Source organism: Pseudonaja textilis, chromosome 1 (genome assembly GCF_049901715.1).
Source record: "Pseudonaja textilis isolate UNSWEBS1 chromosome 1, rPseTex1.2, whole genome shotgun sequence".
In the NCBI taxonomy this organism is placed as follows: Eukaryota; Metazoa; Chordata; class Lepidosauria; order Squamata; family Elapidae; genus Pseudonaja; species Pseudonaja textilis.
In genome coordinates, this window is record NC_141990.1 from 69,020,909 (window position 1) to 69,036,354 (window position 15,446).

The window sequence follows — 15,446 nt, forward strand, 5'->3', positions numbered from 1 at the left end:
GGATAAGCTTATTGTCTTCTGCAATAGATAATTAACAAGCTGGCTTGTTTTATGCAATGTATATCATTCACGTGTTTAACTGTTTTGTTTTTTTAAACTTTTTTCAAATGAAATTTAAATCTTCCCTACAGAGAAACACATTCCAGGCTGTTTTAGTGTCTTCTGATTCTAGTTCCTATGCGATTTTCCTTTATCCAGAGGATGGTTTGCAGTTCTATAGTACACATTCCAAAAATGATAACACAGTTGTTCCAGCAACTGTTGGCTTTAGTCAACCTTCTATATCTTACTTCTTATGGGAAAAAGCTGGATCATACAATGTAATTGCTAACGATGAAGAGATCCTAAGGAACCTGTGCATGTATGTGGTTTTCATTATTTTTTCATTATTTTTTCTATTTCCTAGTAATTCTATAAATCTTGAGAGTGTACTTCTATGAATAAAATTTTACTCTTTAAGTTGTATAACATGAAGGACTCAGAAATTGTAAGTGGAGAGATAGCTATGAATTTATAATGTGCCTAATCTTTTTCCTAATGTAAGAGGCAGGTTTCTTTTTTTAAAAATAGCCTAATGGAGACTTAAGACAAAAAGAGGATAGAGTAAGAAGAGATATGGTGACATCAGTGTGTGTGAACATATTAGATGTTCTTACATACATTACTTAGAAGTTACAGAACGTGTTCAAAGTTAATAACATGTGAGTAGCATTTCATATTGGAAACTGCAAGGATGTATTCAGACCCCACCTGAAGCAGCGAGTTGCTATAGTAAGTGCCAGTGTGGACCTTATGCACGTTTATTGGGATAAAAGTTACAAGAAAACAAAATATATTTAGTTAGAAACTTTATACACTATTAGGATTTTTTTAAATAATAAAGCAATGCAAATTGATAGTTTTTCTTATTCAAAGAGAGAAAGGCTTATAACATTTGCCAGTCCAAATGCTCATCATCTTCCTGGGAACTTCAGTTGATCTTCCTCAGACAACACTAGTTCCAAGAAATAGGATAACAGTTGTAAGCTTCCAACTTTTATTCTGCAGCTTGAAAGGCATGATTCTGAAATAAAAATATACATTAAACAGAAATGGATTTCCTATCTCTCAAAAATTCAGGTCTCTGGTGTGCTCTGTATATTTGTGTATACTGTATGTGTATATTTACTTTTTCTAAGGTCATAAGTAATACCCCTTTAAATATTATTTAGTCTTGTCCAATAAATTTTACCATCAGACTCCCCATTTAGAGTTGAACAAAGCAATTCATGAGGAATATCTTACCCCAGCTATATTTCTAATTTGTGGTGCGGAACTTAATTCTTTAAAATGTAAAAAAATTACAATGCTTGAGCATACTTTGGTTAATGTATAGTTAGTTTTTGTTTTGCTTTTTTGGTTTTTAGGGCCAGCAATTTGGGACAACCTGGAGTTTGGGCATTTGAGATTGGTGGCTCAAATGACATCCTATCGGCCAAAGTTACTCAGTCTCCTGCCAGTGTAGAATACAATGACTATGAGCAATTTCAGGAAGTGACCCTACACCCTTCCATTCTTCACCAAGATCCCATTGAAGTAAGCCATCCAGAAGTCTCCTATGATGTTTCTGACAGAGGAGATAATTTTCAGACTGGATACAGCTTACCTGAGCCAGCAATAGAAGATGATTTTCAGCTTCCATACCAAACTTTAACTGATCAGCCTCCAGTTAAACCTCCACTCCCAACAGGGAAAAATCCACCTGTACGGTTTCCAATCCATCAATTTCCCAACCAGCACACTCAGATTATTGAAGTAGAAGAAGATGATGAAACTGGAATTGGTAAGTTCACCTAGCAAAATCTCTTTTGATTATCTTTCATAAATACAGTTCTATAAGCTGTTTCATGAGGTATAAAAGTATTTATTTACAGAGTATCCATTGTATGATGAACAACAGATATGAAGTAATTTCCCCCCAACCATTTCTAAATACGCATGGGCATAGGAAGTATTACAAGTCTCAAATCATATGTCATTCACCTGCTAACTTTGCATCATATAAAAAAGCCCTAACTTGTATGTTGTTGATGTCTCCTATGTGAGCTGCCTTTACTACCATGCTCCTCCAACAATACATCCTCCCCCAATAGGAAGTCCCAGCATGTTTTGTAGGCATAAAATGAAATTAAGCCCCTCCCCCCAAATTAAGGGTGAAGGGCCACTGGAAGAGGCCGTCCAAGGCAGTGATAGCACCCATCTGTCCGTGGATAGGGAGGCGAGGTGACGGCAGTGCTGCTTCCCTGGCTGGTGGGTTTGGCAGAAAGAGCCCGAAGCCGCCCATCCTTTCCACCCCTTGCCCAGCCCATCCCCACACATCTCCAAACACACCTGCAGCTCCAAACGCTGCAGTGGCATGGGCATCGGGCAGAGGTGCTCACTCGGTAGGGCTCAGCTCGGAGGAGGATGTGGCACGGGCTGTTGTCTCGCCTCCCTGTCCACGGATGGGTGGGTCCTATCACTGGCTTGGGTGGCCTCTCCCGGTGGCTCCTTTGGGGTCAGGCTGGAGGGACTTGGGAAGCCAAGCTCGGGTCGGCCCGGCTCTTTCGCTTGGCAGGCAGGTGTGCACCTGCAGCTCACTTTCCTGGCTCTGCCCAGCCCGCCCAGCACCGGCGCAGTCCTGGCGGGATGAGCAGAGGGCCCGGCGGGGAGGCGCTTGCTGCCTTGGCCAGAGCTTCGCCTCCAGGCAGGAGGGCCCGCCTGTCAGCTGTGCTGGGTGCCCTAGGCGAAGCTCTTCGCGCTCTGCTTGGTGCCAGGCAGGGATGGTGGCTGGGCGCTCTCCCAGGGTGGGCCAATCCTGTGCTGCGGCCCAGGAGATTCACCTCCCCATGTGGGGTTGGGCTGCCCTCTCGGGCAGGGGAGGCTTTGTTCAGGATATAAGGAATGGCTTTGAAGGACAGGATGAAGAACCGCTAGCAAGGCAATGATCAGACATACTTGAACCCATTCCAAGAAACCACTTTGAGTAAATGTTTCAGAGAGCCCCCTCTCTAGTTCACAGGAATATAAAGTGGAGGAGGGGGAAGGACATTCAGACTGGCAAGATTCTGTTATTGAGGCTGTCATCATAAAAGTACTCCTGACCTATATGGTTTTGGTTTTTAGCCTAGTCTACCTTGTAGAGCTTATAAAAGCTTTGCAATCTTGGTACTAGATAAAGAAAATAGCATTGTTAACTAACTGGAGGGAGAGAACTGGAATATTCAATAGTACACTGTGAATAACTTGTATACTTCTTTCCTGACATGCATATCAGAGTTGAGGCACATTATACTGATATATTCTTGTCAAACATATGTCTACTAATTTTGGATTATTTCTCATTGCTCAATGGAAGCAATATTGAAGATTAAAATCCATAGTAAAAAATACCAACACCACCTAACAATTCAAAGTATTGCAAAACATTTTTAAAAGCTTGGAGAATGGAGGCTAGATGGAGCTGCTGAGGGAGGACAGTCTGTGAACAATGCAAGAGAAAGTCTGGTGCCAGGGATGAAAAAAGCATCTTGCTATCATATAAGAGAAAAATTGTAAAATTGGATCTTGACATCAGTCTGTTTCTTTTGGCTCTACTAGGGCTGAATTTCTATTCTGTTTCACAACCGGCAGCGTTTGGGTGCTGGAGAATTAAATGTGGCCAATAGTAATTCAGGAAACATTAGTTCTACAATAAGAAAGATATTTCTATATTATGTGGTTCTGCATTCTGTACATTTTATAGATAACAAATGGGGAGATGAAAAACACCATAACTGGTTTAAAATTTTGTGAGCTTAACCAGTCTTCTATCTGTGTTCCCCCCCACCCCCAGTGTTCCGTTACAATACAGATGTCCAGCAAAGCTGTACAAACAACCGCCATCAGTGTTCAGTTCATGCTGTTTGCAAAGACTACCCGAGTGGCTTTTGTTGCAGTTGTATTGTTGGCTACAAAGGAAATGGCAGGCAATGTGTAGCTGAAGGTAAATGTTGATTTCCAATTAAATATCTAAAATATAGCACAGCATTTTTCTGAAGTGTCTTTTCTTTGGTGAATGTAAATGTTATTCTTTTAGAGCAGACTAAACACTGTGCAAGATCTTGTATAATATCCAGTCCAGGATATAGTAGAGAACTCTGAAATACTTAACTTTCTGAAACAATTAAAGAAAATGTTATTCGCTATTACAGAATTTCAAATTAATGCACAATTATTTTTAAAATTGTTAATCTGAAAAAGAGATTAAATCCATATTTTTCTGGTGTTCTTAAAGTTGTTATTAAAAGAATACAACTTGCTTGTTGGTTAATAGCAATAGCAATTAGTGGTATATAGACTTATATACCACTTCATAGTACTTTACAACACTCTTGGGGCAGTTTATAATGTCAGCATATTGTCCCCAATAATCTGTATCCTCACTTTATTGATTTCAGAAGGATGGAAGGCTGTGTCAACCTTGAGCCCTCTCATATTAACCAAGATTTACAATACTACAGGAATACAATACTTACATTTTCCTGTTACATTTTACTAGGTTCTCCTCAGCGAGTCAATGGAAAAGTCAAAGGACGGATCTTTGTTGGAAACAACCCAATACCAGTTGTATTTGAGAATACTGACCTCCACTCATATGTTGTGATGAACCATGGGCGTGCATACACGGCCATTAGCACAATTCCAGAAACTTTGGGTTTCTCCTTGCTTCCTCTTGCTTCTATTGGGGGTATCATTGGATGGATGTTTGCCGTGGAACAGGAAGGTTACCAAAATGGATTCAGTGTTACTGGTAATTTTTAACATTTGTTCTTAAAATTATGTATTATATTTATGTTTTAATATTTGTGATGATTTCTACATTCCTACAGAGGAGGCTTTGTAAGCTCATTATAACTATTTTCAGAAGAAGACAAGCAGCAAAACCACATCATAATATACTGTTTTTTCTCTCACAAACTATTTTTTTCATCATTTCTCCCATCCTATTAATAAAAATATAATAATCATCATCATATACTAGAAAAAAATGATAAAATATGAAAACTTGCAAATAAAAGTGAAAAGAAAGAAAAAAAATACTGTCAATAATAACAGGCATCTTGGGTGCAGCCCAAAAACATCAGGAGCACTACTTAAACTCCATGAAACTGACAAAATCGCCACCAATCAATTGCAAAAGACAGTTTTAATTTGGAACAGCTTACAGCCTTTGATGATTACCTTTAATAACATCAAACAGCATCTGCCAATCCCAGGTCCATGGGAAGGACTCAACAGGTCCTTATAGGATAAAATATCAAATCCAGTCTAAACATCTGGCTGACTGTGCAACAAGCCATTATAATAATAAAAGCAAAAGACACCAAAAGCAGAAAACGAGATTGCCGGCTCCAAATATGGGCAAGAAAAATAGATCATGGGTTGCATAGGCAGAATCTGATTCCATAATCATATTAAAACATGGTTTCTTTAATTGTTAAATATTCTTAGACTTCAGACATATAAATTATAGCTTGTTAACAAAATCACAGTTAGTGTATATACATAATACTAAACCAAAAGCAAACAGTCCACTTAAGGTTTGGTTGGTTAGGTGAACCAAGACTAAAGGTTAACATTTCAACATAGAGGGTGGCTCTTCTAACAGATAAATAAAACCTAATGTAATTTATCTTCTAGGTGGGGAGTTTACAAGGCAAGCAGAAGTTACCTTCCTCAGCAACAATGAAAAGCTGATCATCAAGCAGAAGTTCAGTGGGATTGATGAACATGGGCATCTTACAATCAGCACCGAACTTGAAGGCAAAGTTCCTGAGATCCCATTTGGCTCATCTGTCCAAATAGAGCCTTACACTGAGCTTTATCACTCTTCTAGTTCAGGTACGTTAAATGCATTTTCAGACTTGTTGCTTGGAAAGCTTGCAGCCAAATCTATTAATGCAGGTTGAAATCATCTATTCAGTCTCTGGTCTCTCCAGGCTGGACCTCTTTTTAATCAAGGGAGGTATATCACACCATTTATGAAACTAATTAATATTAAGTGGCTGGAACTCAAATCAACATATCCAAAATACAGGTGTTCAAAGCTAACTTTTCATCCCTTCCCTCTTCATAGCAGCTCATTCAGCTTATCTCTCAGGAAACTTCTTAAGGACTATTGAAGAAAGGAGATAACTGATATTGATTAATGACAACCATTTTTAATTCAAAGATTTTCCTAACTAGTCATGCATTTACTAGTCTCAGAATTCTTGGCAGAGTTGATGGATTGGGGGAGCTTGGGGGTTGCTGAGATAAAAAGGGGGGAGGTAAGTCAGTTTCTGCTAACTCTGCAAAACATGTATTTTGTTCCATTGTTTTTTTTTCTCTCTCTCTCTTTCTCCCTCCCCCCCCCCTCTCTCTCTCTATATATATACGTGTGTGTGTAAGTATTGTATTTGCAGGCTAGCACAATGGAGTGTGTACTGTACAATTATATCATTGGTATCATGTATGTTTGATTTGTAGCAAGACATTGAAGTTGTCTAATTTATTGCAGTGTTTTAGCCAACCAATTTAGCCACCCTTTATATTTGGTAACAAAAATTCTGATCAAAATGATTAGTTTCCAGCCATATGCTCAAAATAAGGGATTATCTTGATTGAGAATTTTGAAGAACATGCTAAGGACTACACTCCACAAATACAGTTTATTTCAGCACAGTTTGTATTTAATAATTTTCCCTTTCTCTCTCGTTAACACTTTCAATTCAACTTTTAACCTTTGTAGAGATTATGAAAACTTCAATCAAAGCTTAGAGCCACATTTTTTTTTATTTCCCCAATTTATATTCCAGGAAACCTTATGTGGTCATTTATAATTACCAATAAAAAAGATGCTTCACATTGTTCTTATTATATAGAAATGTAAACATCCATTGTGTGGAACTTGCTTTACCTTTCGGTAATGAAATTGTTCAGTACTCAAGTCTTATGAATTTGTACTCCAGTTAGGCTGACCAGATGCGAGCTTCAAAAATCCAGATGACCACTAGATGACTGTAGAGTGTTGAGTTCTCTGTGCCTCTTAGCTGACAGCTAGCAATTGTCCAGATTTTTGTAATCTAGATCTGTTAGACCTACGATCAATTGATTAACTGTTCAGTGTTATTTACCATTTCATAGATTTTAAGAGTTTGGTCTCAAAAACATCCATTTGATGGATGGAATTTAAGATTGCAAAACAAGACATGGTACAAAAATTGAATTGTGTGATAGAACAGGAAATATTTCTGATTTATTATGAAACCTGATGAGAAAAATGGATCATTTTAAGAAGATTCTACTGAAGTCCACACAATGATGCTGAGATTGGGAAACAAGTCTCAAGAGATTTGCTGCTTTTCTTAAGTCCAGTTCAACACGTCAGCTGTTGTCTTTAGTTACGCAATATAAAAAGTTACATTTTTCAACACTGCAAAGTTAACATCTTTAGTTGAATAAAAGTGAACTTAATATAAATTAAGCACTAGCTGATTGATATTGTTGAGACTTGACTTAAACTATTGTATAAATATATGAAAAGATAAAATAAATATTAACTTTTTGTGAAGGAATGAATTGGAAACCCCTCCTCCCAAATAGTGTTCAATTCAGAGTGGAGAAAGAAACAGTGAAACAACTTTCTGTTATTCACATTCCTCCCCCCTGAGTCTGAAAAGCTGTTCTGAAGAAGCAAAATAGCTCTAAAGCAGCATGAAATGTGACAAAAGACTGCAGAGGCACAAGAAAATAAATAAGTTCCCCCCACCCATTTTCTTCTGTGAATGAATTATCAAGAGTCAGCCCCATCATTGTAGAGTTAGATTCTCTGCCATATTTTAATATTGTAATGTAAAATGAAATATATTCAAGTGTGGCTAATTTTTATTAATATGAACTTATTTCATATATTTCAGTTATCACATCCTCTTCTACTAGAGAGTATACTGTGACGGAGCCAGAAAGAAATGGAGTATCACCAACATACACAGTTTCTTATCAGTGGCGACAAACTATTTCGTTTGATGAATGCATCCATGATGATTCCCATCATTCTGGTTCAGCCACTCAGCAGCTGTCAGTGGACAGTGTTTTTGTGTTATATAACAAAGAGGAGCAGATTTTGCGATATGCAATGAGCAATTCAATTGGTCCCATTGGTACGTTTGGTGATGATTAGCCTGGTTTACTTCTACTGCCTTTGCATAGAAGCCTGACTTTGATTTTATATTTGTGGATTTTCAGATGCAACAGTCCATACAAAAGAGCCCTTCTTTTCGCTAACCCATCATCCTGCTTCCCACAGAGTCAGATCAAACATCTCCAGGATGTAATAACTGAAGGCACAGTCAACCTCCTGCTGTTCATTTCTAAAATTAGTTTCTGAATGCCTTTGATCCTAGAAGTTCCATTAACAGTTCTATTCTTTATGAGTTTCACAAATCTTTGCTTAAAGTAAGCTAGTAACCATCACTGTATTGTGTGCTAATGAATTCCATATATATTTTAGTGAAGAATTATTTTCTTGTCCCTGCCTTGAACTACCTGTGCCATCCAGTAACAATGAATGACCCTGAGTGCTGGTAATATGAGGAAAAAAATTCACTACCCACCCCGCATATATAAATTCATAAATTGTTGTTATTTGCTCCTTTAGTGATATTTTTGCTAGTTAGAAAACCCAAACATTCAACCTTCCTTAAAAAGGAGAATGTTTTGTCTTCTGCTCTCTGATATTCACTTCAGAATGAGGTGATTCATGAACAGCGTTATTGATTTCCTGATCTTCTAACAACAGACATAAAAGCAATTTGTTTTTTTAAACTAATAATAAATACAAACCTATATACGGCTGCTCTAAAGTAAGCTTCAGGGATTTCAGTAAGATTTATTGCCATGTAAGTGCATATGAATTACTTCCTTAAATGAGAAATACCTTACTATTTGGGTATAGCTAAAGAATATTTTCTTTCTGAATATTTGCTATCTGATTTGTTAACATTCTACCATGAAATTTCATAAGTAAGATAACTCATTTATTAGATGTCTGTGCTTAAGATCACTTATGAAGTCATTGCATAACACAATTTGATTACAGTCATATGCTATTATTAAAATGATTGGATTTTAAAATAATTAAAATTGTTCAGAAGTCAGACTGAGTTATAACTGGAAGGTAGATAGATGGATGGATGGACAGACGGACAGACAGACAGACAGACAGACAGACAGATATAGATCGACCACATTCTAAAAGCTGGATTTCAAATCCATTTGATAAATCATCCATGAGGGTTAGGTAACAAAATTGGTCTGAGGTAAAACTGAGTAGAAATACAGCATGCTGTTTGTGAATACAACCAGTGGGGGTATTCTATTGGTTTGAGTGAACCGGTAGTAAAAAATGTTACCAGTTTGGCTGAACCGGTATTTCTTTATTTCTTTATTTATTTTCCTCCCGGTGATCAGTTGTTCAGGAGGCAAAAAATGGGGGAGCGCAGGGGGGCTGCACAGCAAACCTGGGCCTCAGGGAAGCCTTCTGGGAGCAAAAACGGCCTCCCGGGAGGCTTTCCTGAGGCCCAGGAGGCAGAAAAACAGAGCACAAGGAGGGACTGCAAAAAAAAAAAAAAAAGGTATGCCCACCCAGTCACATGGCCACCCCCATCTAGCCACGTCCACAGAACCAATAGCAAAAACATTTGCATCCCACCCCTGAATACAGCTATAATTCGCTCCATTATGTCATAGTTATTATTTATTACATTTATTTATTTATTTAAATATAAAGTTATTCTGAATTGAGAGAAATGCTTAGAATTTCTATATGTAGAAATAATATATGGGCCTAGAAGAACTTAGAGCTTCTGTTCAGTATCTTTTTCCATGGTATCTTATTCCAGTATCTTTACAAACATGAGGAGTATAAACTATGCTATCCAAATTTTACACCCATTGGCATCTTACTGACATGGAAATCATTCAGTGCTAACATAAACCACATTTTCAAGAGCACAGATATAGTTAGATTATTTTTTTCAGATAATCTTCTTTAAAAGTATCTTCTATGGTCTCTTGGCAGATGGTTCGGGTGATGTAAGCCGCAATCCTTGTTACACAGGCACCCATGGCTGTGATATTAATGCAGTTTGTCGTCCAGGAACAGGCAATCAATTTACCTGTGAATGCTCAGTGGGTTTCCGGGGAGATGGACGGACATGTTATGGTAAGGATTTTATATTTAATAGGACATGTAAAATCAATGTGATTTTTCATCACTGTATTCACTTTCAGAATCTATGTTTTGCTATTTGCTATTTGTTATATACTTGCTATACATGACAAATTCTGGTATATTTCCCCCATGTATATGTCTGCCAACAGAAAGACACTTGATTTCCTCAACAAAAAAATAGCAATATGATCAAATTGTACTCTATACAATATCTTTTTACAGCATTTCTGCTTACTTTGAAGCTCTGCACAGAGCTTCACATATACTTCACAGTATATGTGAAGTATACACATAGAGGTTATTTGTATAATCTGGCTTGTTCCTGCTGGGATTTAAAAAAAACCACTACACCCAGATTGGGAATGTAGAACCAAGAAAGAATTTTTAATCCTTTGTTCCGACTGGAAATGGTCCTTTGCCCATAGCCATAAGGAATGCTATCCAAACGGGAACCACAATAAAAATTCTGAAGATAAAACTCAATTCCTACCTATCATCTGCAAAAATGAGAGGTGGGGAAGGGGGAAACCTGAGCCAATCCATACAATTAATACTGCCTTGACTTTTGCTCGTGGTTTCTCAGGGCCAAACTTAAGGTGATTTGCAATAATAGCTATTGCGCCAATTGTTGTTTTAAGAAAACGAAAATGCTTTCTTGAGAGGTTGTGTATCAGAGCTGAGGGGTGGCAGTACAGAATTGCTGCTGCTTGAGTTATGTTTATGTTTAGAATTTTTCACAATGATTACACAGCAATCTGAAGATAATTTTGATTAGCATGGTGACTAGGAGAAAAATATGGATTAGCCATGTACTTCCACCATTTATTCATCTTCTGCAAAGCTGCAATCTTCTGAGGTACTTTCGGTTTAAAAATAAATACTCACCTTCTCTTGTGCACACCTTGGTGTTGTCATGATATTAAATTACTGTGCTGCAAGAATCAGATGGAGTAAAAATTCATCAATATCCTAATATGACAAAATCAAATACTACATTCTTCATCACTTATATCTTGACAAGTCATTTGGCTGATGCTTCTATTCTCTGTTGTAACAGCTTTGTTTGGAAAACAGAGATTGCCTTTCAGCTGAACTAAAACTAAACACAGATATATATCGTGCTCTTTCTTTAAAGAATTGTGAGTGGCAGTTGTATAATAATGCTGCTTTTCTACTCAGATGTAGATGAATGCCAGGAGCAGCAAACAGTGTGTGGCAGTAATGCTGTGTGTAATAATCAGCCAGGGACTTTCCGATGTGAATGTTTAGAGGGTTATCAGTTTTCAGATGATGGACGGACGTGCATAGGTAAGTTTATTTCAAAACTTCCTTTGTTGTTTTGGGAAATCCAGACTAGCTTAAGAAAGTACTATAGGTAGTCCTTGACTTACAACCATTAGTTTAATAACTGTTTGAAGTTATGATGCCTCAAAAAAGGGACTTATGACTTAAGTTGCATTTATGGCACTCATGGTCACATAATTGCAATTCAGACATTTGGCAACTGGTTGAAGCATCCGGTGATCACACGATTGTGATTTGCAAACTTTTTCAGCAAAAATACACCCACTGGGAAAACTAGATCCACCTAATGACTACCTGATTCATTCAAAACAACTGCTGTAAAAATTGAAGTAAAATTGGGTTCAACTTGATTTACAACAGAAACTCTCTCTGGTCACTTAGTAGCCCACCTGCATTTACAACAGCAGCATGCACTTCAACTCTTCCCCCCTCCATTTTTGCCCTTTTGGCCACCAGGCACTCTACGGTTGCCTAATACTGCCACCCCACCTGACCTTCACCATCTTCTTCCACTGCTTGCGAGACTTTAGGCAGAGCCAGCAGCTGCTTCAGCCAGAGGCTCCCCCAATGAAAGGAAGAAGATAGCAAAGGTGAGCCAGAAGTGGTGGGTGATGGCAGGGATAGATGGTGGAGTGTAGGGTGACCAAAAGGGCAGAAGAGGGAAGAGAATTGAAGTGGAGGTAAGTATTGCATGAAGTCCTCATCTAACAATGGTGTATATCTAAGGCGGTTCTCAGTCATCCAGATCATGGTTATCCCAAAGGTGCTTTTTCAAGAGGCAACTGGACTTTCTGGTTTTTCCTTGAGGATGTTTTGCTTCTTATCCGAGAAGCTGAAAAGTGAAGAAGCTTCTTGGATGAGAAGTGAAACGTCTTCAAAGAAAAACTAGAAAGTCCAGTTGCCTCTTGTAAAGCACCTTTGGGACTAACAATGATGTGTGCAATCCCAGCCTATTGGCCACAACAAAGACTAGTGGAATAGCTGTTGCTAGGCAGTGCAGTCATGTGACATTTTGCTTAATGTCTGCTTTGCTTAGCAAAGAAAAATTTAGTCCCAATTAGGGTTTTGGAGTGATGACTACCTGTACAATAAATGTAGCCCTCACCTCTATCGCATTGGTTTCTTAATCTGGGGCATTGTGTACCTTTCATGATACAATTTCCATCCTGCCATGCTTCCATTTACACAGGTACATAAGGGGCAGAAATTGTATTGCAAAACATTTTATTACAGTTAAATCCCCCTTGCGCCTCTTATAGATGACTATGGTCTTTGTTCTGCTGTCATTTATGTGTAAAAATACCCCATTCTGCTATGTGGTTTTGGGTCATTCCAGTAGCGCTAGAGAAGATAAGGACACTTGGCAAAGAGAACCTGGGAGATTTTTACAGCTAAATAATAGAAAATGGAAGGTGCTCAATCAACAAATGCATGTAAAAAAGTTTAGCCAATACCTGTGCCCCTTTTTTATTTTTTTAAGTGGGGAAAATTAATACAGCTTTGGATTTCATAGCTGATAACATCTGTTCTATCTTGTTTCCCCTAAGTAGAGAAGCATCCAGATGTGATCCCAGCAGAATCCATGGCAAAGTGTCTTTTTAACCTTTACTGAATAAATCATTTGCTATATTTAAAATGTCCTAATGAAGCATATTGAAGAAAGAGGAGAGACATAAAACTGTGGCTGACTTAAGATTAAACTTTTAATAAAAGGAGGCTGGATAGTTTTTAGTGAAGGCATGTAATGTGATAAGGTTTCTAAAGTTTTAGTCTGATAAAATTTTTATTGTCTGCCAAGCAGCTGTATTAAACATTTCCTTTCTTATATTTTAGTAGCTTCAACATCTTTTTGGAAGAAAGTTCAGTGCTTGGCTGTAGCTAGGCATGTCTTTAATTATTATTATTTCTTTCTCCCTGTCAAATGCAATTGTTTAGTTAACTGTATCTCTAGTAAAGGGGAGGGAAGTAAAAAAAAATCCTCTGAAATCTGGAGATAGTTTTGGGATTTAGTGCAGACTATACTGAGCTAGATGCAGTATAAGGCAACTTGTATTTTGTATATACATAGTCCTTGACTTAAAGACCTAATTGAGCCTGGAATTGCAGTCATTATAGTTGTTAAGATAGGTCTCTGTCTGGCCTTGCCTGATTTTACAAACTTTTTCGGGGTGGTTGTTAAGGGAAGCCATATTATCCAATGACAGTTTTTTGCCAAAAACTGGGAGTAAATGCTGGGAACTAGCAAAAAATGTAGAAAGATATTGTCCTGTGACCATGGGATGCTGCAAACAGCCATAAAAATGAACTGGTTGCCCAGTGCCCAAAATGCAATCATGTGATCTGTGTTTACAGATGTCAGCACTTTAAAATTGTTTTTTCACTGTGTTTCATTTGTTTGTGGATCTGCCTCTGGTTTAGTAAGACATCATGAGCATACATGTCACATTTTGTCTTAATTACCTGAACACGTCAGTGTTGGTTTTTGCTGTTTCTCTGCTTTTTTTCCTATTCGTGAAATACCTTCTAAAAAAAGGGAACTGGAAGTAGGCCATTAGCAAGCTTTGCTAAAAATACGGTAGTGATGTGATATTAAAGATGTAATTGTATGCATCTATGATATTTCTGCCTTACCTCCTTCAATAAGAGTTGTTTTACATTGGATCCTTCTGAAATCTGCAGACTGTCAGCAGGATGATGTATAACAATTGTGGATATTTGTGGATATCTTTATTGTACTTTTGATATTATTTTTTTAAAAGAACATTGATTGATTCTAGAAAATAAAGTATAAAATATCTTTAGAAAAAAAAATGGATTGTAAGAATCCATTGTAACTTTGAACAATTGCTGAGTGACCAGTCATAAGTTGAGAACTCCCTCTATAAGGAGGTAGAAGGGATATAACATCCTAGACATTCTCCCCCATTTAGGACCCGAAATAATTTGGGTCTTAAAACGGCTCAATTTTTTGAGGACCCACAAATAACTGCAATAGTTTAAAAAATACTTCTTGTCAATTGAAGTGTTTTATACTGTCAAGCCCCATTCAGCAGGACATGATCAAGAATTACACAGACTTCAATCAGGAATTTTAGTATAAGAATTAGGAATTTGATACAGAATCCTAGAAACGCAATAGGAATTTCCAGCCCTCTTCTATCGCTAAAGTAGAAGGTAACGCCACTGGTTATGCTAATCCTGTCTTTCGAATGTTGTGAATTTTTTCTTCCTGTTAATTAGATAAACTTATATTAATTAGATAAACTTCTATTACATTGCACTATCTATTAGTTACTGGTGTCCAGAGTTCTTCCCACTTCTTACTCAACCTTCTCACTCTCTGCACATAGTTTTTCCCTTTTCTTTTAAAGCTGATTTCCTTTGTTCCTAGAGTTATAGCTGTCTACTCTCTAAGGGGGAAATTGTTTCCAGTTTTTCCAGAAGTTATATCAGAAAGGTATGACCTCAAGAACGTACAGTCAAAAGATAAGATCAGTATAAGGAACAGATCTGCTATCCTTAGCTTATGCAAAAGTGAATCTGAGCAGCTGCATTGAATAATGAAAAAAACAAAGAGGGGGAAAATATTTGAAGAGGAAAGGATCCAAGTACCCATCAACAGATGCTATTGTTATAGTCAGGGAAGAGACAGAGGATAAAAGTTGTACAATGACTGAATGTAGCATTTTAAAGTGTAAACAAGAAAACACAAGGGAATAAGTCTCAATTAAGAATTCAAAGGAATGAAAGAAAAAAGCTAAAGAAATAGAGAGCTGTTTTATAAGAAAATCAGAAGAAAATTTACAACTAAGATAGGATTATTAAAGAGAAAGCAGAGAAGAAATGAAAAAGAGGCAAATGAATGCAA

At 37.4% G+C, this 15,446-nt stretch overlaps 1 protein-coding gene across 1 annotated transcript in view; it reads left to right on the forward strand.

The window, feature by feature from the left end:
• Positions 1 to 15,446, forward strand: part of NID1 (nidogen 1) — a 59,279-nt gene that overhangs the window by 11,868 nt on the left and 31,965 nt on the right. Inside the window, exons 3-10 of the mRNA XM_026705216.2 lie at positions 132 to 361; positions 1,407 to 1,822; positions 3,854 to 4,003; positions 4,559 to 4,810; positions 5,701 to 5,901; positions 7,959 to 8,201; positions 10,121 to 10,264; positions 11,453 to 11,581. Of these exons, the coding sequence (XP_026561001.1) occupies positions 132 to 361; positions 1,407 to 1,822; positions 3,854 to 4,003; positions 4,559 to 4,810; positions 5,701 to 5,901; positions 7,959 to 8,201; positions 10,121 to 10,264; positions 11,453 to 11,581 (1,765 nt within the window). The remainder of the gene's footprint in view (positions 1 to 131; positions 362 to 1,406; positions 1,823 to 3,853; positions 4,004 to 4,558; positions 4,811 to 5,700; positions 5,902 to 7,958; positions 8,202 to 10,120; positions 10,265 to 11,452; positions 11,582 to 15,446) is intronic.